Here is a 23,450-nt window from a genome sequence, read left to right on the forward strand (position 1 = left end):
GACAGCCTAAGGCAGTGTTTTTGGATTCCATCAGAAATGTGATATATGGTCTGACCCTGTATGAAAACCATTTGTGATCGAAAGGGAGACTGTCATTACTGGAGAAGCTTCTCCTGCGATAGTTCTTCCAAAAATCAAGACTAGCAGTCAAGACTGTAGGTATCTGCTTTGAGGGGGAAAAGAAAAACACTTCTCAAGGATACAGTCAAGATGAATCTTAATAAGCACAACGTTCTGCTCATCTCTTTGTTCTTGTAAGAAGAGATAGGTTAATGTCTTTGTTATTTAAACCATCTAAAATGTCACTTAACTACAGCCTTACTGTACAGGCTATCGGATGACTGGTAACAGGTTGACTTGGTGGAAATTACCAATTTATTTTACTAAAGTTTTCAATAATTTTGTCATGTACTCTTAAAATCTTACTTTAAGAAGTTGTGACTGCTGCAGTAATTATGTCTGAGTTAAATATACATGTATGCCAGGCCTTCAGAGGGCAACAGCTGCAGTGTGTGTACACCCATGACCATCAGAGCCACTGACACTGGACGGGTTTTTGCAGGTTTACTTATTAGATAACTGTCACAAGTGCTTGTGAGCACAAACAAACTGAAACCCCTGGCAATACTGATCAGAAGGTTTTGAAGAAATTACGACAATATTTTTTCAGATAGCTTGTAATTATTTTAATAAACAACTGTACATTATTTCATAAAGCATGATTTAGTTCAGTGATCAGACAAAAGGGGGAATCCACATCCAGAAGCATTTGACAGAATTTTTAGTAAATTTTGGCATTTTACCAATGAGAACTGTGAGCGACAGCACTAAATGAAATTCATAATGTAATTTACTCTAAAGTTGTTGTCCTGCTGAGAAAATAACACTGCTTGTTTAAAATTAGATCACAAACCACCTTAAAACTTTTAGAGATAATGGCTGTATTTTTAATTTTATAATTTTTAAAATTCTTTTTGAAACAGGTCATTTTTATTTTCTGGAGGGGCAAAACGATGCTCTGCTTTGTGGAAATAGCTCTGATGCTGGGTAAGACCAAATTTCATCATATTATTGCACTGTGTAGAAATTAGATCCACATTCTGTAGATGTGCAGTTTGAGTGGGGCTTATTTTGAGTCACCACTTCTTTTCAGATAAGAAAGGCTTTTACACTGAGCTTAGGATCTGTGTTCCTGATCAGAGCCCAGTGGATAAACTGGATGTTTGTTAATTGAATGAGTAATTTAGTATTAGTATAGTTCCTGCCTGGTTTATAAGTAACAGGAAGAGGAATATCTGATGAGGAAACCTGGCAAAACATGTTATTTTACAGTTCTGGCTGCACATATGAGTGCACTAACATCCAGTGGATAATATTAAAATTACTAAATAGGTAATGTACAGTTTGTCTTTGTAGGCAGTGCCCAGAAGGATATACTTGCGTGAAAGCTGGCAGAAACCCCAACTATGGGTACACAAGTTTTGACACCTTCAGCTGGGCTTTCTTGTCACTGTTTCGACTGATGACTCAGGACTTCTGGGAAAACCTTTATCAATTGGTGAGAAATTTTTAATGGAAAATAGACCAAATATATTTGTATCAGTGGTGCAAAAGTACTAGAATAAATTTTCTTATCTGAATTTTAATAATCAGAAAAACAGAACTTCTGTTAAGATATATGTATAATACATTGATTATAAATGTATTATTATTTCCAGACTCTTCGTGCTGCTGGGAAGACATACATGATATTTTTTGTTCTGGTGATTTTTCTGGGCTCTTTCTATCTGATAAACCTGATCCTGGCTGTGGTCGCCATGGCTTATGAAGAACAGAATCAAGCAACCCTGGAAGAAGCAGAGCAGAAAGAGGCAGAATTTCAACAGATGCTGGAACAACTGAAGAAGCAGCAAGAAGCAGCACAGGTATCACTTATGGTGTAGTAATGCAGGACTGTAAGGAAGTGAGTTTAGTAGAGATATTCAACTTCTAATTTCTGAAATTGGAAATATAAAGCACCCGGTTGGTCTTTCAGTGACAGAGCTAGTTCAGAGGTTTTCTATTCTGCACTGAAGAAGGGTATTGTGAATAATGCAGCCAACAAGAAGGAATATTCAAAACTAGGTATAGGTTATTCACTATGTTTTTCTAGTTTAGTGTCATTAACACCTTCTGGTAGACTTCTGCATTTAAAATTTATTCATGAAGGATGAGAGAAATCTATGACCAACACATATCTTGAGTCAATTGATTAATAATACTTAGAATAAAAACCTAGGGAGAGGGTAGCCGATAGAAAGTATTAAGATCTGAGACTTTTGGAGTAGAAATTATGTATAAGTAAATTAGAGAAAGGAAAACATTATGTGGTTTGCTCAGTGACATGAATTCCTTCTGCATCATGGCAGGCAGCAGCAGTGACAGCATCAGCAGTAACAGCATCTGCAGAGTCCAGGGAGCCCAGTGCTGGAGGAGAAGCAGGAGGGCTCTCAGAAAGTTCCTCAGATGCGTCAAAATTGAGCTCAAAGAGTGCAAAAGAGAGGAGAAATAGAAGGAAAAAAAGGAAACAGAAAGAGCAGTCTGGAGGAGAGGAAAAAGATGATGATGAATTTCACAAGTCTGAATCAGAAGACAGCATCAGAAGGAAAGGCTTCCGGTTGTCTATTGAGGGCAATAGACTGACATATGAAAAGAAGTATTCTTCTCCACATCAGGTACTGCCTATAGTTTTTTTCGTAAAAGCTTATATTTAAAGCATGATAGGCTATTGCAAAACTACTTTAGTCTTTCTGAAGTACAGTAATATGATGCTACTGCATAAACAAAGGAAATATTGATACTTTTATTACCTTAATCAGTGTTGCTAGTCCTTGAGAGGAAGTGCTCTAGCTGCTGGATTGCCTTGTATTAATTAAATGTAACATCATATCTCTGTTTTTCTAATAGGATTATTTAAAAATAATATTAAAATATTCTCTGATTGATTGATTATCTAGGGTTCTTTTTAGCATGATTCTATATTATCTAGACTTGTTAAAATGCTACAGTATTTTTCTGTTATAATAACCTCACATTTTCCTCTTGTTTCAATGATGTTTGAACCAATGTTTGTTCACTATGGGCAAGATGCTTCATACATGAAACAAAGTGCATATATGGACTTCCTTTTTTTTCTTGGTGGGAATTTTGCAACCAATCTATTTGACAACTTTAGCTGAAAAAGGAGTTCAGCACTGGTTTTGCCTTAAGAATCCATGAATAGTGATACTTCTATCTTCAAAATATATCCCTAATAAAATACATACAAAAATTTCACAGCAACATGTACCTTCCAGGTAATACAGTTACTCTCATTTAAGAAAAAAAGAAAACCAGTGCCTATCTAATAACAGTGTTAAGTTTGAGGATTTCAGCTAATAATCACATATTTTGTTTGCCTGCAGTCTTTGCTGAGCATTCGTGGCTCCCTGTTTTCCCCGAGGCGCAACAGCAGAACAAGTCTTTTCAGCTTCAGAGGTCGAGCAAAGGATGTGGGATCAGAAAATGACTTTGCTGATGATGAGCACAGCACTTTTGAAGACAATGACAGCAGAAGAGATTCTCTCTTTGTGCCGCGCAGACACGGCGAACGGCGCAACAGTAACATCAGCCAGGCCAGTAGGTCATCCAGGATGCTGGCAGTGTTTCCAGTGAATGGGAAGATGCACAGCACTGTGGATTGCAATGGGGTGGTTTCCCTGGTTGGTGGACCATCTGTTCCTACATCGCCTGTTGGACAGCTTCTGCCAGAGGTGATAATAGATAAACCAGCTACTGATGACAATGTAAGAAAGTTTTAAATAGCTTAGGCATGGTGGCCTTCTCTTACTGCACCAGCCAGTGTTTTCCACAGAATGGAACCCTTGGCAATGCTTCCTGGTTGGTCAAGCTGTGAATGCCTCCTGCATCTTGTAAAATGTTTAGTATATAAAACAACTAAGATAGGTTTGCAACCTAAGCATTTACTTACAAAGATTCTCATGACTAACAAATGCAAGTCACAGTTTCCAAGTAATAAAATAATAACATACACATTCATTAAAATGCTCTGCTTCACTGTACTACTGTGCCATACTTGCCTTTAGCTAATCTAAAAGTCCATTTAGCTATTGTAGTTGGTATACAATGGAAAATATTATACAAAAATGTTACAGAACTGCAGTCAATATGATGCTGTATTGCCACTATCAAAATTAGCATTATTAGTTAATTTTGATATCATTCTTCCTTATCAACCTGGTTAAAAATGTAAGGAAGTTGTCAATTCCTTATTACCACTTATTTCTCATTCCGATATATTTCCATCCATTTCTGGTGGAGTATTGCAGTATAGACAACATTGGAAGATCACACTTCAATACGTATTTCCAAAAATGCAAATATCTGTGTGAACATATGTGCAGCACATATTGCTGCCATTCTCTTACCATACACAAGGTAAGAGAAAATGTCTCAAAAAAAATTCTTGTTTAGTCCAAATCTGTCTACTCAGACTGCTAAAAAGTACTAGCATGAGGAAGCATGAGGAAGTCAGACTTTTCTTACTTGCTAAAGTTGGATTAAAGGAAAAGACTGTTATACAAATGCCAGAGTATTCTGTCAGTGGGAGTGAGGAAAAAAATTACAATTGGAAAAATTTTGTTCAAGATTTTGAACTCAACCCTTTTCTATTTGTTTCAATTTGTTTAAATGTTTAAAGTTTTCATATCTTGAAGGGAAAAAAACCAAAAATTAAGTAAATAAGCTCTCAACCTTGAACTGTAGGTACCTATGATCTAATACCTTCCTAAAATTATTTAAAACGTACTAAAAAGTAATAAAAGTCCGACATGATAAAATATGAAGTGCACGGAGCACGTGTCCGAGCTAAGACACTACTAACAGGCTTTTGTAGTATTTGCTTATCTGGTTGTTTCTTCAACCTGGTCTTACCTACTGTTGTTCTCTGTATAGGGCACCACGACAGAACCAGAAATGAGGAAGAGAATATCAGGTTCTTTGCATGTTTCCATGGACTTCCTGGAAGATCCAGCTTTAAGGGAAAGAGCCATGAGTATTGCTAGCATCCTCACAAACACTGTGGAAGGTCTGTGCTATGCATAGCTTAATATTTAATCCTGTTTTTCCTATGGATTTCTGAAAATTTGAGTTGAAACTTGAAAAGAGATTTAAAATAGCTTAAGTACAGATAACATCCAACAAACTGACATATATTTATCAGTAAACTCAAAGCTCTTTATTTATTAAGGTTATTACATAACTAAGCATTAAAGTTATTACATAAGGAAGCTTTTCTATCTCATTGTTTTATCACCATCTAACTCATATGCATGGTCATAACTGAGTGGATGCTTCTGCATAGTAATTAAAAATGTATTATTGGACACAAAAAAACCACTGAATATTTTTCAAACATATGCAACTATTGTTAAAATATATATGCATTTTTGCAGTTATATTTATTCAGTTATTCTATAAAGCTATTTTAGGTGATCAAAATGGGATTTTTTTTCTTGAGTTAGGAATGAAAATTTTCCCTTAAATGCTACAAATTTCAGAATAAAAATATTTACATACTAGAACAGTAGGTGGGAGAAACAAACTGAAGTGTAATCAAGGAGAAATTAAATACATAATACAAACTGATGCATAAATTGATGCTGATTGGCGCAGTGGTTGGAATACAAAGAAGTTGTGCGTGACTGGTAAGTTTTGAACATAGCAAATTTATTGGACAGCAATTTTTAAAGACTTTCCTCAAAAACTCTGTGGAATAGGGGCTTAAAGGATGTTAATCACTCCCACTACAGACTGAAAACTTGATTGGTACAATTCATATTGCAAGGAGGAATGTTAGAGAAATCACATAGTTACATATGTAAACTTTCTTTTCCCCACAGAACTTGAAGAATCAAGACAGAAATGTCCACCATGTTGGTATAAATTTGCAAATATTTTCTTGATCTGGGACTGCAGTCCTCATTGGTTAAAAGTTAAGCATATTGTCAACTTAGTGGTAATGGACCCGTTTGTTGACCTGGCTATTACAATTTGCATTGTTTTAAATACACTCTTCATGGCTATGGAACATTATCCGATGACCGACGAATTCAATAATGTACTTTCAGTTGGAAATCTGGTAAGTTTGTTGGGGTTTTATGTTCATTATTTGGAAGGAAATATGCCTGTAATAACTGAAAGAAAAAGTTTTAACTGAAAGAAAAAGTTTTAACAGCTTTTTGGAAATTTATTGGCCTTCAGATATACATATCAGAACATTTCTGGAAATTTGACTGTTAACCCTGACTCATGTAGCTTAGGATACTGTAAAATCAATATCACTGCTGTGTTCTGCAAAACCAAATTAAAAATTTAAAAATTGGTTCCAATGCTACATTAAGTAAAGTCCATCTTAAGCAGAGTTTGATTTGTGTAACTGCTAAACCAGGAAATGCATTGCTTCCATGAAAGACACAATGCAAATAAATGCAGTGTTAATTTCTTAATCAATAAAATATAAATATTTACATTTATGAATGTGTTTTTAATTGCTGTTTCCTAAGAAGAAACTTACAATAGCTAAAAGATCACTTAAAAATCATTTCTAGAATTTTCTCCTGCAAGTCTTTTTATATGGATAAGTGAATTGTTTTCTTTCTATGCTTTATGTAAAAAATATCCTGCAGTACTTTTTCGTCCCCTATTTATTATTGTTTTTATCCTCTGATAATTAGTAAGATATATTTTCCTTATGTTGTCAGCTGCATTTTCTTCCTTTCTCTCTGTTTCAAAAAGATAAATTATTAAAGATTTCATGAGTTAACTTTTTGTAGCTCTCATGCTTTTGAACTGACAGGTTTGATCACATAGAAGTATCTGCAGCTACAGTCCTACTTTATCTCTTACTTTAAGAATTGATTTCTTATAATGTGATTTTTAATAATCCTTGTTTTTTAATGAGGAACAAATAGATCATTTAAATAACTAATATAGAATTTAGGAGGGAGAATGAATAAAAAATTGCACAACTGATTTTCCTAAACTTAAAATAAGGGAAATTTGAACCTTTGTTTCTGAATAAAATGTAAAATCTTGTATTGTAGCATTTTATACATTTGTTTTCCAACCAAGAAAATTCCATATAAATCTTGATGTACCTCTAACTACAAAGAGGGTGTGAGAGAACAAAGCTGCTTGTGCTGTTCCGATTGTTAGGAACCTAAGTCAGCGTTTCAAACTGCATCCTTCCTATGTCTTTCTCAGGAGTTCCAATCCTGTATCTTAAAAATTGGTAGCCTTTCCCTCTCTGGTGTTTGTATCTTGCGTGTATTTAAAGACTGTAACAATCTATCTTGAGTATTGGTGTTCCTAGGCAGAGCAAGTCAGACTCTTCTTCCCTGTCACCTGGTTATCCCACTTAGATTATTCTCTTTAGCTGTCCTATTTTGTTTTCAGCTTCCTGGAAAATGGGTTATCAAAACAAAAACAAACAAACAAACACCAAAAAAGCAAACAAAAAAAACATTTCGGAGCAGGGCTGAAGCAGTTTTTAATGGTGGCTTTAGTACATTCCTATCCTAGAAGGAATTCTCCCAAGACTTCTCTCAAAGCTACTCAGGGTTATTACTTTGGTGGGTCTTAAATATAATTCCTACTTCATTCAGCATAGAAATTCATGATGAGAAACCACTACCAGCAGTACTTTGTTAAAAATGCCTTCTTAAATACTCTTTTATTCCTGACATCGAAGTGTTTGAGCCAACCAACTTTGCTGAACTTGCTGGGCACACACAGCTGGAAGTTACTCAGCTTCAGGAAATTGTTGTACCTCAGTACTTTATAATGTATAAGTTGCTGTATCAACTGAGATATATTATAATATACCATTTTTTTATCTGGTGTAGATAATCACAGCACAACTGAATCACAGGCCATAGCAGGCAATAAGCTGCACCCCCTGCAGTCTTAGATTTGGCCTCATCTGTAATTTGTATACCAGGAAAGAGATAGACCATATAATTTCTTGGAAAACATTCTGGTTTATGTTCTGAAAATCAAATTTGTACACTGTACAGTACATGAGAAAGTCTGTGTTGTTAGCAAGTTGAAATTGGATTTTAACTATTATAAAACAGAAGTTTATGTAATTTTTTTAGTAAAAAATTTAATTAATTTAATTAATTTCTGACACTTGTTATGGGAAGGTGAGCATAATAAATCACTACAGTAGATGTAACTATTTTTAAGTCTTGCTTTTAGATAAGGCATAGCTTGAATTAAAAACCTAGACAACAACTAGATCTGTAGCATTATGTTTCACAATGAAATAACTAACTGCCCTTTGAACTCAGGTCTTCACTGGAATCTTCACAGCAGAAATGTTTCTCAAGATAATTGCAATGGATCCTTACTATTATTTCCAGGAAGGTTGGAATATTTTTGATGGTTTTATTGTAACACTTAGCTTGGTTGAACTTGGTCTTGCAGATGTGGAAGGACTATCAGTTCTTCGATCATTCAGATTGGTAAATATATTTCAATTGTGCTGATTTTTCAATATGGCTTAATTAAAACAATTTTATTTTTCTCTTAAAAATGTCCTTGATGTTTGCCATGATACTGATCCTGAGGACAGTTTCATTAGCACAAGTCCTTACTGATTTGGGTGTCTTACAGTCTTCAATGGGAATTGATAGAGATCCAAACAGATAGCAGTGAGTGCCCTAGGCACACTTCCAATGTATCCATTGTTATACATACTTTAAACACCCCACTCTGCAGAAAAAAACTGACTCACTAGAGCTATTATGCTCTGATTGGCATCACAGGAACAGTTCTCTACAAATACCAGTTGAAAAGTTGTCCAGATGATTTTAACAGGTGAACCCTAGATTTTAAGTTTTAGTAGCTTCTTTGGCCATCAGTAAAAGCTATGCTTTGACAACATCAAATTACAATTTTACAAATCTTTGTTGAGGGACATTTCCATCTTCATGCTTTTAGACAAGATGATAGTCTCTGAAGAGTCCAATTAAAGACATATTTTGTGGCAACATCCTTCCACAAATTAACTTTAAAATGCCTTGTGTCTTTCTGGTTCTCCTAACAATATTTTTCTTTCCTTCCAGTTGCGAGTTTTCAAATTGGCAAAATCTTGGCCAACGCTAAATATGTTGATAAAAATCATTGGTAATTCCGTGGGAGCTCTGGGGAATCTGACCCTGGTGCTGGCCATCATTGTGTTCATTTTCGCTGTGGTTGGGATGCAGCTGTTTGGGAAAAATTACAAGGAATGTGTCTGCAAAATTGCAAGTGACTGTGTGCTTCCTCGCTGGCACATGCAAGATTTTTTCCACTCCTTCCTGATTGTATTCCGAGTGCTGTGTGGAGAATGGATAGAAACAATGTGGGACTGCATGGAGGTTGCAGGCCAAGCCATGTGCCTTACAGTCTTCATGATGGTCATGGTGATTGGAAACCTAGTGGTATGTAATCAAAGTGTTAACAAAAAATGATTTGGCAAGAGGCTGGTCTCAGTCCTGAAGTGAACTAAGTGCTCTGGCTCTGCTTCAACAAAGCACTTAAGCAGGTGGTTTCAAGAAATGCTTAAAGTTAAGCTTAAGAGCTTTTTTGGATAGAGAACAAAATATTCTGCCATGTCAGAATCCTAAGAATGTCAGAGTGGGCACTTAAGAATGGGTCTAATTTCACTTTTGGCTCTTTGAAAATATTTTGTGCTCTAAATAATTTTAGTTTATGGGCTCTTTATAAACCATTTGTTGTGGATTTTTTTTATTATTATTTATACCATATGATTAGTCACCTGAATAATCTAATTTTTTTTTGTGTGATGGGCTGAATTAAACTTTTTAATGATTGAACAGAAAATCTGATCACTCCATTTTTAGATTATGGGCTTTGACACCAAAATATTTCTATACTGTGGGGAATTAAAGACACATTTACAAACATTAGTCCATTGTATGAATATTTTTGAATAGTGAGGAGGACCTAGGCTAAGTGAAAGAAGCTTGGTTTTTATGGAGAAGAGAAAAATTTTCATGGGTACTTTTTTTGGTTATGGTGAATTATTGGGATTTCAGCCTTTGATGTCACTAATAGGACATTTTTTAATAAAATAAATGTTATTTTTTAATAAAGTCTAGAACATCTTTTTTTTAAATCTTTCTGCAGGTACTGAATCTATTTTTGGCCTTGCTCTTGAGCTCATTTAGTGCAGACAACCTTGCCGTGACAGATGATGATAATGAAATGAACAATCTCCAGATTGCTGTGGCAAGAATGCAGAAGGGCATAGATTATGTGAAAAGAAAAGCACGTGAATTCATCCAAAAAGCTTTTGTTAAAAAACAGAAAGCTTTAGATGAAATCAAACCGCTTGAAGATTTAAACAACAAAAATAGCTGTATTTCTAACCATACAACCGTGGAACTAAGCAAGGACCATGACTATATTAAAGATGCAAATGGAACCACCAGTGGTATAGGCACAGGCAGCAGTGTGGAAAAATACATAATTGATGAGAGTGATTACATGTCATTCATAAACAACCCAAGCCTCACTGTGACAGTGCCCATTGCTGTGGGTGAATCCGACTTTGAAAATCTAAACACAGAAGAATTTAGTAGTGAATCAGACCTAGAAGAAAGCAAAGAGGTATTTAGATTTTTTTTTTGCATTTTTCTCTGATCTTTTGAGGGTCTTTGTTATAGGGGATTTTGTTTCACTCTTTAGGGTTTTTTTGTTTTACTTCACATTAGCCAGTATATTATATTCTTTATCATTTATTTTGACACTTCTTCATAGAGGAGCATAAATGAATGTATAAAGGAAGACTTAATTCTTGATGGGCAAAAGTGTGAGAAAGAGTTAAAAATTAGTCTCCAAGAGGGAATAAGAGGCCAGGTAATGAGAGACTCAAATAATCCATAAAAACTATGTATGGTCCACATGGTAGTTGTAACAACTTTTAGGGAACAATGCCTTAGCTGCAGTGTTATTCCACCAGAAATTTTTGTTTGCCTTTTGTGACAAGAGTCCTATGAGGTGTGTGGTACATCTTCTCTCTGCCTCTTGAAAAAGCAGATATAAACCAGAAAACATATAGATTGTGTAACTCCTTTAGACATATCAATTCTTTTAGATTTTAAAATTGTCAGCTCTTCTAGACCTAGATTCCCATAAAAAGAAGCCTTAACCATAGACTCTCCCATATACTTCAAATTCACTTGGTTGTTAATATTGAAAAGTACCAACAGATGAAAATATGTACTGTTGCTAAAGGAATGCTAAAGAAGACTATTGATATAAAGCCTTTTTGAGAACTACAATTTTTAAAAGCATATTAAGGCTGCAACTGTTCCATTATGTAATTTTTGTATGTGGCTATTTTAGCAAAATAATTTAAATTGATTTGATGACAGATTTTGCAAAACAACTATACCCTCAATGACTTATTCTGTTGCCATTTTAGTCAAATTAGAAAATTATTTTTCCAGACACTTAACAGTATTAATTTTCTCACTTGAGAAATCTCAGTCTTAACCAGCTAGTTCCCATTTTGGTAGTAATGCAGTATCTTCACAGGATAGCTCATCTTCTCCTTTCTGTCCCACTGTTGTATTGCTAACAGTGCTTCAGACACTAAATTTTAGGGTAGCTGAATTCTTTACCACTGTCAGTGTGGATAAGAGCCCTCTAGTGCTCTTAGCAAAAACTTATTGTCAAGCTAAGTGCAATTTTTGGATCCTCCTCCAAGAAAGGAGATCTGTACAAAACAGCCTCTCCCCCATAGGAACTTATTTCAGAGACAGTGTTGTTCCTGTTTCCTAATTAATAGCTGAAGTATTAATCATTCTTTTCCTGAATAAATTAGCTAAAATGTCTATAATGAATTTGACTTATGCTTATAGACAACTGCTACAATAAAGGTTCTTAAAATTTCAGCAAAAACTCCCAGCATGAAGAATTTAAAAATAAAATGTTTAAACAAAGATCCTTTAAAGGAAAACAATGACTTATTATATACTCTCCATCACTACCTTCATGTTGTCCAGTCCATCTTCCAACCCATCACAGAGCAGACACTCAAACAGAGAGACACCTCCTGGTTTATGACTGACCAATGGAGAATTGATCCCCATTTAGACATAGACTCAGTTTAGAAAGCTTAGGAAAGCTGTCTGCTGATGTGCTGCTACCTGTAGGAGCAAGGTTATCTTTTATCTCATTGAAAAAGTACTATGACACTTCTGACTTTCTACTGCTTTAATAAGAGGGTTGTTTTAGTGTTTGGGGTTTTTGGTCCTCAACACCAAAAGGCCTGCTGCCACCTAGCATTGATGAACCCAGGGGGAGTTTGTGGCAAGGTGGAGATCATGCTCTTTTCCCAAGTAAGAAGAGACGGGATGAGGAAATGGCCTCAAATTACACTAGGGGAGGTTTAGATTTGATATTGGAGATGATTTCTCCACTGACAGGATTGTCAAGAACTGGAATAGGCTGCCCAAAAAAGTAGTTGAATGGTCATACATGAAGGTATTTAAAAGATGTGGCACCTTGGGACATTGTTTAGTGGTGGTCTTGGCGTTGCTGAGTTTATAGTTAGACTTCGTGATCTGTATTGCAGTTGTTTCATTATTTTGTTTAGCCATACATATTTAAACATATTTCCTTCACAATTTTGCTCAAGTTTTAGCCACAATACAAAAAAGATAGATTGCAACCAGGTTCCAGCTGCATGCTACATGTTATAACAGTTTTTGGATTTTTAGGAAGACAATTAGATAAAGTGTTTTTTTTTTTTTTTTAATTTTAAATTTGGTTTCCAATTTATGCCTCTCTCTTTATGCTCATTATGTTGTTGAAAATTTGTTGGTAAAATGCAATCTGATTATTTTATGGGTTTAAGCTACCTCAGCCTTACTGTATGCAGATTCTGCTCCACTCTGAGCTAAACTTTCAGCAATTTTAATCTGGATTTACTAACATCTGAAGTATGGCCTTCTCTGCTTTTTTCTCTCATTCCTTGGAGCTCCCACCTCATTTATGTACAGTAAATTCACGAATACAAGCCGCACTGAGTATAAGCAGCATCTCTGGGTGTTGGCAAATATTTCAGTTTTTGTCCATAAATAAGCCGCACCTGAATATAAGCTGCTCTGTCGTTCGCAGCGAGGACCCGCGTGCAATTAGTAACAGAACCGCGGGAGGGCGAGGTTTACTGGCTGAACTAAGGCTGTGCAGGCTCGGCCTGCTAGGGGCTGCTGACGGGGCCAGGTGGCCCAGCCCGGTGCTGCCGCTCAGGGCCGGCCGCCGCTGCCACTGGGCTCGGTCACCCCAGGTCGGCGCTGCCCCGTGGTGGCAGGCAGGGACGGAGCTTCCCCCGCTCCTACGGCAGTGGCGGCGGGCGGGGACGGAGCTTTCCCGCGCCCGTGGCACCGGCGGCGGGCGTGGACAAAGCACCCTGCCTCCTCCCCAGGCCGCGGCAATGGCTGCACGGGGCTCCCGTCGGCTCCCCGAGACGCGGCAATGGCGGCGCCCCGCCCCCCGTCGGCTCCCCAAGCCGCGGCAATGGTGGCGCGGCCCCCCCCCACCTCCCCGGGCCTGCGGCAGAGGAGGGAAGAAGAGAGCTCTCCCGCCTCTCTCCCCGCCCCCCGTGCTGCCTGCAGGGAGCCAGGGCAACACAGTAACACTGTAACAATTGCGAAATGCCAGCTTTTACTGGCAGGTGCTTGGCTTGGCACTCTGGCTGGCACGTCTGAGGTTGTAAATGTCAGAAAATTATTCACATATTAGCCGCCCCTGACTATTAGCCGCACTTCCGGGTTTCCACCAAAATTTTTGTCAAATTGCTGCGGCTTGTATTCGTGAAATTACTGTAGTTATTTTTAGACTCTTACCTGATTTTCAGTAAACACTACAAATTCCTGTATATTTGTTTAAGCTTCATGATTTCTATGTGGGTCAAGACATCATTGCAACTTATGGCTTGTTGTGGTCATGAATCTTCTCAGGTTTGGCATCATTACCTACCCACATTTTTCAGTTTAAAGCACAGTTTTATTTGAAGCGTGATCTGTTACTGATACACCTTCTATTTAATAGATTCATACAGTGCAGGAAGAAAACCAGACTGTAGAAACTTCTCAGATGTTTATCAAGAATTTACTTATGTTGAATTCCAGAACATTCAAAAACATTGTCTAATTTACTTATTCCAAAATCAAATATTTGCCTTAAAATTATTTACTGTGCATTTGTGATGCTTCTTTCCTTTACAGAAATTAAATTCCTCTAGTTCATCTGAAGGCAGCACAGTTGATATTGGACTTCCTGCAGAAGAACAACCAGAAGCTGAACCTGAAGAAGCCCAAGAGCCAGAGGCCTGCTTCACAGAAGGTATTTTATTAATAGAATTACAGAATCATTTTCTATGTAAGTTAAGTATTAAGATATAGGAATCCTATTACCATTTTGTTAGTGTTAAGCTCTGATTTTTAGCAGTAGTACTTTTAGTCCATAATATATCATATGGACCCTGATACCACAATTATACAATGTATTGAATAAACAGTTAAGAAAACGTTTTATTGGGAATGTATCTATATTTTTAAAATAAGAAAAATATGGTATTGAAAGTTTTATTTTAGTATGTTACTGTATTTTCAGAGTTTAGTTAGAAATAATAAGCACACCATTTAAAAATATTCTTCACAGATACCTAAGTGCTCTATAAAGTATACATTACTAAAACAGCTGTTTAGTGATAAATAAAAACTGCACTTATGTGGTCTTGTGCAAAATGCCAAATGAATCTTCTACAAATTGTAAAAAGGAGAAGGAAGAGCCTTGTTTGCCCCCTGGGCAAGAACAGTCTCTCCTGGCAGACTCCTTCATCTTTTATTTTTCCTTCAATGGGCCCACAATTCAATAACATCACAACCTGGTCATAAATGTTTTTCCAATGGCACTTTCTTGGGAGAAAGCTTATGGATGTGTGCATGTGAAGGAGGTGGGGAAAGAAATTTTTTTTTAACAGTAATATAAGGATAAAAATGTCATTTTTGGTATATCTAAGCAAAAGTTAGATTTAGGCATTGGACAATAAATGCTTTTGTCAGGTTAGATTACTTCTGGACATGATAACAGATCATTCCTTGAAAATTTACATTGAACTTGTAAGAGGTAGTACTATAACAGTCTAGGATTTCTCACAGAAAATACCATTATTTATTTTTCTACATAAAAGTCAGCAGCTAAATCATAAAAGTGTAAATAAATTAGGGGCACAAGTTAGAGAAATTAGCTGGTACTGAAAAGCCCAGAACTCAGATAAGAGGCTTAGATTTTTTCCATGCAATGAATACAACATTGTCTGAATTGAGTATACTGAACAAAGGTACAGTTTAATATCATTTGCCCATATCTTACTACATAAACCTACCTGACATCTGAATGAGTTTGTATATTTTAACTCTTATTTTGTATTCTGTAATTTGGCTTTGTCTTTGACGGACTTTTCTGTTTTGTGTGCACTGTATTGAGCACTTACTTATTGATAAATGAGAAATACATTCTTCTCACTTGTTCATTTAACTAAGTTCGAACTGTCTCAATGTTTTTTGGTTTTTTTTTTCTTTGAAGAAAAAGGTTTTCTAGGTGAAAATCTATTAGGTTTTTTACTAAATAACACAGTAAAGATTGTATCAGTAATAGAATGCATTACCAAAATTAATGCAACTCAACAAAATATCTTGGTTTTTTCCTCCTCTCATTACATACCCTGTTCTAAAGGCTGTGTAAGAAGGTTCAAGTGCTGTCAAGTAAGTATAGAAGAAGGGAGAGGAAAGCAGTGGTGGAACCTTAGAAAAACCTGCTTTAGGATTGTTGAACACAACTGGTTTGAGACTTTCATTGTCTTTATGATTCTCCTCAGTAGTGGAGCTCTGGTAAGTAAAACATGAACAGAATGACTTCATATTGTCAGAAAACTCCTTAAAATTGTTTCTTCTAACACTGTTTTAACTTAACACAATTCCATTCTTCAAATGATAGGACTAAATGTTATTCAGGCCTTGGGGAAAATAGCAAAAACAGTGTCTTCCCAACAATATGTGAAAAAGAGAACAGACATAACTGATTAGAGAGAGCCTAACTTCATTGCTGGCAGTGGCAGTGATATGCCTCAGGCAGAGAGGAACAACATGTGAAGAAGAGAACATACTAAACTTTCTTATTTGAGTATGTTCTCTCCTTTCACTGCTGCTTACTGATGTAGCTCAGGGAAAAGGACTGTCACTGTTGAAGTGTTGGGAACTATAATGGCATAAAGAGTTCGAAACACCTTGCAAGGGCCAGGGCTGGCTTATGTAGTCCTATAAATGCTGTGTGCTAGAACAACAACAAAAAGCTAAGACTGTGTGGGTTTTTTGATTCCTTTCTAACAATAAGAATTTTTTATTTAGACTTACAATTCAGCTTCTACTGAATATAGACTCAAAGACTCATGCTCATGTAGACTGAAGGGACATCTGCAAAAACATGAATTTGCTATAACAAGCATGGAAGGGTAGAATAAAGGGAAGCCAACCATAATACAAATCTGTAACAATAAATGAAACAAACCCTGACAATAATATTTTTTTTCAAAAATACAGATAAGAATGAAGAATAAAGAAATTGTAGATTAATTTTTAAATTAAAGTGAACCTGTCTATATACACTGAGGTGAAGTTTCTTAGGCAAACTATTTGGTGTAAGATAATGCGGAGTATATCTAGCATCTACCCTGACAGATTTAATTGCCCTTTGGCAAATTACTTAACTTCCTACATAATAAAAAAAATGTGTTTCAAATTGTATTATAAGCTCATTAGATGACTCTCAACTCTTTAAAATACTGTTAATACTGTTAGCAGTTTATGACAATACCTATCACTAGTTTCAGCTACATCTCTAAGAATTATTCTGCTTTTGTTTGGTCTAATATCAACACAACCATCAGAAAAACAACTTTTATGCAATACCATGTGACACCTTCCCTGTCATTTAAAATCCTCCAAATAACAAAAAAGATCAAGTTTACGCTTTTTTTGAATTTTAGTTCATACAACTAAGTGCAGAAAATTTTCACTGACAAGAATTTAAATGAGAAAAGTAGTGGAAGGAGATCTGAAAAATGTGAATTTCTATTATTATATTTGGAGGAAGTTTGAGACAAGATCCCCATCTTGTGCTTGTGAGCCTAAGGTGTGTCATTCAAATAACCTTTATTTTGTGAAAGAACTTGAATTTCCCAGTCTCTGGAAATGTGAAGCTCTGCCCTCCCTTTAAATTAAAGTATGTTGTGATAATGAAAAAGTCTCTTTGTACCTACCAGCACTATATCCCATATTCACCCCAAGGCCATGCTCCAGACACATCTCAGTGTCATCCCAGCCAGGAGATGTGGCAGGCAGAGGCAGGGTGCTCCCAGCCTGCACACCCCTCCCAGGGCTCCTGGGCAGGGAGCAGACGCCGTTCTGCTGCCAGGAGCCTGCTCACTCAGCCTCTGTCACCCCACCTGCGCAAATGAAACGACATTCAGTGCTGACTTCCCAGACTTTAGTGAATTCACGAGTGTCAGGTACCACAGTGTCTGATGCAGGTAACCAGAATTACACAGATCTTAGCTTGATGCCCGATATACAAACACTGATCATTTAAACTGACAGATGTCAAGTGGTTTATAAGCAGGCTGAGTAAAAATGAATGTTAACATCAAAAAACATCCAAATCTTTGCAAACTAGCACAACATTCCAGTCCTTTCAGCCTGATAAAATCCCTTAGTCTCTGTAAGAAATAATAGCATAATTGAAATTTGAAAGCAATTAAAGGAAAAAAAATGAAGAATTTATGAAAAGCAGGAACGATTTTTTTTTTTCAATTGCCTAAAAATGAGAACTCAAAAAGTGTAAATAGCATGGCAAGGAGCTCAGAAAGTTTATGTTTCTCATAAAATGTGAACAATAAGGCAGGTAGTTGATTTCAACGGATTTTTTTTTTTTTTTTTTAAGAAAGGAAGAGCTTCTTTTAAGATTTAAAAATTAAAATTTGTAGGAAGTTAGAGGACTTAAAGAAAAAGGTAGATTGTATTGTCATTGTCCTAAAATTTTTGCAGCTATGGCCCTGGATTTTGAAGTTAGGTCTCCCTAAATACAACCCAAATGATCTCAGTAGAATTCAGTTCAGGCACAACATTTGGCAGAATCAATTCTATTTCTCATTATGGAATATGATCTCAGAAGAATAATTCACTACCAGCAATAAATAAATAAATACATTTTAGAAAATCTCTGGCCAGTGGAGTGATTGCTGTGTAATGTCTGCTTCTTCCTGTGAACTGGAAAATATATTTCCATAGGGAAAAAACAGGTATATACTGAGTTATCAGAAAAAGAAGCATTAGATAGAAATGACATACCCTTGCCTTTTCTGAAGATTACTTCCTTTTTTTGATGCCTTTTTTGTTTGTTGTGGTACAACCTGAAGTATGTGCAGTAACAAAAAATAACACATCTTTGAATGTTTATTCTCACAGGCTTTTGAAGACATATATATTGAACAACGTAAAACTATCAAGACCATGCTGGAATATGCTGACAAAGTCTTCACTTACATCTTCATTCTGGAAATGCTGCTGAAGTGGGTGGCCTATGGCTACCAAACATATTTTACTAATGCCTGGTGCTGGCTGGACTTCCTGATTGTTGATGTATGTAGTTTATTTCTGAGGTGAAACCTTTATATTTATCTGATAATTTTTAAACTTCCTTTCTCTGCAGCCATAATATCTATTAATGCCAACTAGCTTACTTTTCAATTTGAAAACTAAGGTAGATTGAAAAATTGCATGTTTCTGTCTTTTACTTTATGCTTGCACTGCCTTGCAATGTTAAGAGAGACTGGAAGTTCTCCTGCTGAACAGAAGGGACCTCACACGGTGGCCCCCAAGCAGTTAGGGGCTTTATTTACCCCAACCCTGCTGTTGGAAGAGGTCATGCTGCCCTGCTTTCTGGCCTGGGCTGCTCACTCCCACCTTCAGAACCATCATTCCTCCTGCTGTGGTCTAGGTTGAATCAAGCATTTAGATGGGTATCTGATCTATCAGACATCAGACAACCATCTGAATCTAAATTCCTCTGGGAAGAAAAAGAACATCACATCCAGAAATTTCAGCATATGGATAAATTAGGACTCCACAAGGAAAGCAGGACTTATCTCTAGTGCTGGTAGTGTGACTTAATTAGTATTGAAGTCCAGTAAATACTACTGAGCTTGCATTCTTCACAGGCATGTTTGAAATCTTTGCTGCAATGGTTATCTCATAGTTCTAGGTCTATGGTACTATGCTGTGAAATGGGAGAGAACATTTCTTGATGCATTGATACAATTATGGAGCATTTAAGAATATCCTAAGTATACCCTCTGGGAAAAAACCTCCAGTGTACAGGAAAGTAAACTGTTTCTGCAATTCATGAATTTCTGTGGGTGAACCTCAAATGCTATGTTTTACAGAGTAACAAAACCAGAAGTAGTCACTGTATTTTCAAGACAGCAATTTCTGGTAAAACATATACAAAAACAAAGTATTGAACAAGCTCAGTTTTAAAATTAAGTTTCTTTTTGTCCTGGTTTCAATGACTTATAAATGTACACCGAATAGACAAAAAGAGAATTTTATACGAAGTTATTGTCCCAAAGTATTGCCAAAACCCCACCACTTTCTCAATATGTTCCTGTCATACAAGGGTTAATCAGAGCATCAGAGCAATTTATTTTCTTCAGGTTCTTTGTTGTTTTTGATGTTGTTTTTGTTTTTGGTTTTTTTTTATGGGTGTTTACAACATTTTCATTTGGGTACTTTGTGGTTTAAATACATCTAGGGTTCAACTCCACATATACAGGTACAGGTGTTTCATACAAAGAAAGTACCCTCTCTGATCTTTGTATGGAAATTCTCAAAATGGGTACCTAAGTGGCACCTACAACAAAAAAACTTAAATAACTATGCAAGCAGAAGCAGCTGCTAGTTTTCTAAAATAAATTTCTCTAATGTTTGACCCTATTTAAATCATAATATCTCAAACAGCAATCTTACGAATGTGAAAATGGGAATACATCATTATGTGAAGGTATAGTACATATTCAAGTGTCTGAATTAATTCATGATAAATGCTGAATTTACACATGTGGATATTTTCTTTACTTTTCCTTTAAATTATGACAGCCTGAAAGTTTTCAGTGATAATATGAATGTGCTGGAAAAAGAAATTTAGATTTCAAAAGAACCACATTTTGTGGTTGCTAGAGCTACTTAAAAGTTCAGAAACACTATTAACTTTTAAAAGCTAAAAATTTCACATATCATGCTTGTTTTAAAATACGAGCACAGTCCTAAAGTTCTCTTTACCTCAAACGTTCTATATAATGAAAGACTACCTAAGAACATCACACTATTTTTGGCCCAGTAAATAATTAAGGAATTAGAAAAGCATAATGAGGGAACATTTAGGAAAATTGGGAAACAAATAGAAGGTAATATTTTGGACAGGAGCCATAGCAAATGTGGAGAATGTGGCATTTCGCACTGAGGTAATTTAGGGACATGGAATATTTAAAGGCCTGCCAAATTCTTCCACCTATGGAACTGTTCTTTTAAGGTCTTAGAAACAGCATAGTCCAGGTTAATGTCAATTTGTAAAGCACGTAATTTCAGCAGTCAGGCAAAAGGATTAGTCAGTTTAACTGCCTATAGCAAAAAATATCCTTTTCACCAAATTTCAGAGGAGCAGTGTTGTTCTGTGACCCACATGTAGTTCAACACAAACTTCAATCACTTCCCTTTTCAGTTGTGAGAAATCAACCACAATTATTGATCCCTACAGTATCGTAAACCAAAGAAAAAATAAGACCAATACCTAAATGGGTAAAAAGGAGAAATTAATTTAATTCAGTTTTTGTGATTTTAAATGCCCTCCGATCGGTAGCAAAGGGTGAAATTCAGTAGTACTAATGTTTCCAGACATTAGTTACCTTATGCTATCTTTGTTTGTTTACCTATTCTTCTTTCATATTGCTTATTTTTTCTTCTTCTTTTTTTTTTTTTTAGTGATCCAAAATTAGAATCTTCTAACGAAGTGTATATCTCACGTCTATGGTATGTAAAGTAGAATGTACAATATAATAATTTTCATTTTCCTGTTTTCATATAGGTCTCTTTGGTTAGCTTAACAGCAAATGCATTGGGTTACTCTGAACTTGGTGCCATTAAGTCCCTTAGGACACTAAGAGCTTTGAGACCTCTAAGAGCTTTGTCACGATTTGAAGGCATGAGGGTAAGACAACGTGAAAGTGTCTGAAACTATGCATGCATAGAAGGAATACATGCATGCACAACAAGGAATGACAAGTCTATGCAGAAAGGCTGCATTATCTTTTTATTGCATATCTTTTACTAACAGATAAGCAAAACGCTTTATCCATTCACCTGAATCCATATGCAGTATCACGTAGAACTTACATTCATTAAGGTTACTTTACTTTCTAGCCAATCTCAGGAGTTTTTCATATGAGTCTTTGAAATTGCCAACTATGAACTCTCTTAACAGAGTCTTAATAATAAATGTAACAAAATTGTATTAATTTCTTTACTCATAAACATATCACAATATTTATACAGGAATCTAATTTAGCATTAGTTAACAAAGATATTTTCTTCTATAAATTGAACTCCCTTGTTTCTCCTTATATTTTATAAACCTCCTTTAATCTAACCCCACTGAATTTCATTAGATGATACTACAGACATATTCATCTCTGCTAGTGGTTTAAATCTATTTCTGAGTTTGGCTGACTCAAAAAGCAAATCAAGTTATTTGATTCCACTCTGAAGTTATTCTTTTTGTAAGGTAAATGCTTCTTTTATTCAACTAATCTCTATTCAATATTCAGTACAATGTATATAAAATTATTTCTTGCTAGCCTGAGTAATTTAGAGGCCCTGCTTACTATTCATCTCACTCGAGAAGGCATTTTGACTTATTTTTTCATTTGTTTATACGTTCTGTTCCTTAAAGCCACTGAATACAAACTAACTCTATATGCATGTCAGTGAAATATGCTTCAAGAGAATGCTTTTTCTGTGTCATGGAAACGTAAGAGGAAACAATGCAAAATCTTTAGCAAAAATCTAAGAATGATGAATTCAAGCTGAGGCTTTGAACTCATTTCCTGAAACTGTATTCAGCAGACTACCTATTTCCACTCCAGAATGCAACAGAAAATACATTGCTAACCAATGATTACTAAATTAATAAATTTCAGCTTCATGCAGCAAGTTGACTTTTAACAGTTTTCTCCTTGTATGAAACTCATGAAGTGATATTCAGCAGGGTAAGAGCTGGTCAAGTACTACAAAATATGCAACTATTTGATTTAGCCATTTTCTCTTTGTCTTTCTTCGTACATACTGTTCATGAACCTTCAGATAAATGATGTGGTTTTGTGAAGAGAAATGTTGGGAAACTGCTGTCAGCTTTACATTTTCAATGATTTCTGGTCAGCAGCAGATCTGGGAGACCAGTATAGATGTTATGCAGGAAGGAATATAAAGCTCTTAAAATTATATTGTAAGAAATGACCATTTCTAGAAAGATGTCAAAATTGATTGCAAAATGTTTTATTCAAATTTTCTGTATCTTTACATGATTGCCTTAGTAAATTTTCCACTTACAAGATTTGGGATATTCATGCATAAAGAAGCTGTTTTTAAGGTACCTGTTACTTGAAGTATATTTACTCCTTTCCCCTACTGCTTGCTGAATAACTATGAAACTCTGCCAGAAACCCAATCATATGATAGAATTTCACCTACACAATGTGAATAATTCATGAGCAATTTACTGGTTAGGAGTCACAGACAAGCTTGGAAAAGCAAGTAGGCTTTAGCTCTATCCTCCAATATTAATGATAGTCAATGAGATACCTGATTCCAGTCACTTAGCAGATTTGACTGGCCAAATATATATAGGCCTTATATTTACTACTGGCACTTCTGAAATAGTGTTCTTTTTCCAAAGCACTTGGCAAGTATTCAAAACAGCTCACTGACAGTTGTTGGCATTACTTTGTGAATGACTCACAAACAGTAAAAAGATTCAAATAATAAATAATTGACCAGCTCATAAGACTATAGTCAAATCGAAGTCTTCTCAGAAATTGAGTTCATTTCATAAAAATTCATAAAAAGAGATTATTTTTTCTGTCTGCAGAAAGTAAAACTAAAGCAGCCTTCTTGGCTTTCTTATATTGCCCATACCTACACTGAGCTGTGATAAAATGTTTTTAT

At 35.8% G+C, this 23,450-nt stretch overlaps 1 protein-coding gene across 6 annotated transcripts in view; it reads left to right on the forward strand.

Moving 5' to 3' along the window:
• Positions 1–23,450, forward strand: part of LOC116998526 (sodium channel protein type 1 subunit alpha) — a 91,965-nt gene that overhangs the window by 45,804 nt on the left and 22,711 nt on the right. For 4 of the 6 annotated variants that reach the window (XM_033064275.1, XM_033064276.1, XM_033064274.1 and 1 more), the window contains 14 exons: positions 984–1,047; positions 1,417–1,558; positions 1,719–1,925; positions 2,409–2,714; positions 3,444–3,824; positions 4,993–5,125; positions 5,940–6,178; positions 8,391–8,564; positions 9,168–9,524; positions 10,234–10,716; positions 14,343–14,460; positions 15,856–16,010; positions 18,642–18,815; positions 21,316–21,438. In XM_033064275.1, the coding sequence (XP_032920166.1) occupies positions 984–1,047; positions 1,417–1,558; positions 1,719–1,925; positions 2,409–2,714; positions 3,444–3,824; positions 4,993–5,125; positions 5,940–6,178; positions 8,391–8,564; positions 9,168–9,524; positions 10,234–10,716; positions 14,343–14,460; positions 15,856–16,010; positions 18,642–18,815; positions 21,316–21,438 (3,056 nt within the window). The remainder of the gene's footprint in view (positions 1–983; positions 1,048–1,416; positions 1,559–1,718; positions 1,926–2,408; positions 2,715–3,443; positions 3,825–4,992; positions 5,126–5,939; positions 6,179–8,390; positions 8,565–9,167; positions 9,525–10,233; positions 10,717–14,342; positions 14,461–15,855; positions 16,011–18,641; positions 18,816–21,315; positions 21,439–23,450) is intronic. The other 2 variants (XM_033064278.1, XM_033064277.1) reach the window with 1 other exon arrangement.

This window comes from Catharus ustulatus, chromosome 7 (genome assembly GCF_009819885.2).
Source record: "Catharus ustulatus isolate bCatUst1 chromosome 7, bCatUst1.pri.v2, whole genome shotgun sequence".
Classification (NCBI taxonomy): Eukaryota; Metazoa; Chordata; class Aves; order Passeriformes; family Turdidae; genus Catharus; species Catharus ustulatus.